At 44.4% G+C, this 2374-nt stretch overlaps 1 protein-coding gene across 8 annotated transcripts in view; it reads left to right on the top strand.

Moving 5' to 3' along the window:
* The window catches only part of Slc24a2 (solute carrier family 24 member 2), a 237444-nt gene that overhangs the window by 218569 nt on the left and 16501 nt on the right, over positions 1-2374 (top strand). For all 8 annotated transcript variants that reach the window (XM_029476317.1, XM_029476321.1, XM_021160559.2 and 5 more), the window contains one exon: positions 1907-1996. In XM_029476317.1, the coding sequence (XP_029332177.1) occupies positions 1907-1996 (90 nt within the window). The remainder of the gene's footprint in view (positions 1-1906; positions 1997-2374) is intronic.

Genomic DNA, 2374 nt, shown 5'->3' with positions numbered 1-2374 from the left:
AGAGAGAGAGAGAGAGAGAGAGAGAGAGAGAGAAAGAAAGAAAGAAAGAAAGAAAGAAAGAAAGAAAGAAAGAAAGAAAGAAAGAAAACCAAGAAGGAGAATGAGCATAGGGAAGCACTTAAGGGTGATTGATGTTCGGCTTGCTCAACATCATGATGCCCTCTCCCAGTTGAGCATGCCCATTTGCTCTTACAGTCACCCCAGAGAATGCTCCTCTGAAAAGCAGCAGCCATTGAAAGAGACAAAAGATTCTTGTAAAGTCTCAGTCTTATGTGACTAATATGATAATAAAAAAGACTTACTCAAAGCTTGAAATTAACAGAGAATACAAGCCTTGTCTGGAACCATAAGCTATCACTGTGCTTCAAACTTAAAAGATTTTCCACACACGAGTTTATTTTTTTCCTTCCAACAAACCTTCAAATTCCATGGCAGCTCTTCAGACAACTGAGCTTCCCCTGTTTACATGAACTGCAGGCGCCACTGCCCTAACCTGGATGGCATTATCAAAGCACGATGTGTGTTTTTCTCAGCAAAGAAAGCTCTGAAATCAAAAGCAATGGCAAGAAGGGATGGTAGACTCTCAAACAGCATTCTGTTGTCTAACTAAGCATGGCTCATGTTTCCCATCAAGAGAATCAGCAGAAACTAGTTCATCACAAAGCACCATTGCCTGGGAATGGGATGAAGTCAGAAATATTGCATCTATTATGTATTTGTTTGTTCATTGTTTAGTCCATGTGCTCAGAAATGACTGGCAGGAGTTGGTTCTCTCCTTTCACCACATGGATTCTAAGAAGAGAACACAGGTTGTGTCTTATCAGCAGGTACCTTTGCCCACTAGGCTATCCTGTTAGTCCTGAAAGACTACATTTCTGAGTGCCTGAATTTTGAGTGATGTTCTGAGGGAAGGAACTCTGAGTGTTCTCACACTGTACAAGCCCAAAATGATGCAAAGTCCAGTGTCACAGGAATGGGACTTGTAGTATAGGTCAGAGTGGCACACAGGAGGAAACACATTCCCAAGAATGTGCCTGGCCTGCCCCTCCCCCTTAGCAATTGCTCTGATTGGGCAGCTCCACTTCTGTCCACGCCAACTGATGTGTGAGGTCTGTGCCCAGAAACTAGCCATCACCATCCATCTGTGGAGATGACTTTCCTGATAATTCATGGGACTCTAAGACGAATTCATTTATTTTCAACCTTCCTAATCCTTCCCATTTTTTGTTCCATATAATCAGTCACATGCAGGGTTTGGCATGTAGATTATTGTGACACATGGTTTGCCAGACTCTGATGGCCTGGTTCTGGAGCACTTGGGAGCAAACTAAAAAAAAAAAAAAAAAAAAAGGGAGAGGGGAAGAGATAGAAGGAGGATGCAAGATGTTTAACAGAAGAAATGACAGAGAAGCCAGACCTTATAAAGGGCAGAGGGAGATGGCATTGGACATCTGACTACAGGCATGAACTGACATTCTCTAAAGTGGCTTCCAGAGCCTAATACAGTGGCACATGTCACAACACTTTAAAGGCTGAGGTAGGAAATTAGGATCTGAGGCCAACCTGAGCTACATAGTGAATTCTGGGCTGTATAGGCTAGCCTAGGGTATGAGACCTGTCTCAGAGAGAAGTGAGGAGAGGAGGAGGAGGAAGGGAGAGAGGAAGATATCTTTCTGAGTTCTACAGCCATTCAGCTTCCACTGATTTTAATTTCCTAGAATGAATGTTTCCTCTCCCAGTTTGATTAGGGGAAGGTAGCATCCTCTGATTGGTAATCCTGCGAGGAGGTAGGAATGTGGGAGAAATCATGGCAATGGCAAAGATGGCTTTGGCTTTGGGCCGTGGTGGAGCCACAAAGGGTACCACTGAGACAACGCTGACACTCTCCTCTCTGCTTGCCTTGCAGGCTTCCAGGAAGTTCTTCCCTATTACATTCTTCGGCTCCATCACCTGGATCGCAGTTTTCTCATACCTGATGGTGTGGTGGGCACACCAGGTAAGACTGCATGCCACCCATCTGCCTTGTTCGTCTCTAGTCTTGGTTGTTGAGAGGTTAATTGGTGTGTACGCTTTTTTGAAACAGTTATAATGTTGAGTGTAGTACAGACAAAGTATATTTCAGGAAAGGACTTTCTTATTCTCCAGGCTTATCTCTGTGGTCAGAAATCAAATCAGCAGAGCTGTTGTTAGACAGCTCTGTGGAGGAAGGCAAGCCTGGCTGCATCTCGCTCTCACCTAAGGCCTGGCTGAAGAAAGTTAAAATCTCATCTACCTCAGTGTCTTTATTTTGTCTTGAGCAAACAGCTTAGCATAGCTGTCTCCAGTGCTCACTCGTGTTCTCCCTCTCCCTCTCCCTCTCCCTCTCCCTCTCCCT

The sequence above is a fragment of the Mus caroli genome, chromosome 4 (assembly GCF_900094665.2).
Source record: "Mus caroli chromosome 4, CAROLI_EIJ_v1.1, whole genome shotgun sequence".
Classification (NCBI taxonomy): Eukaryota; Metazoa; Chordata; class Mammalia; order Rodentia; family Muridae; genus Mus; species Mus caroli.
Note: the sequence above shows the minus strand (reverse complement) of the source record. Positions and strands in the feature narration are given on the sequence as shown.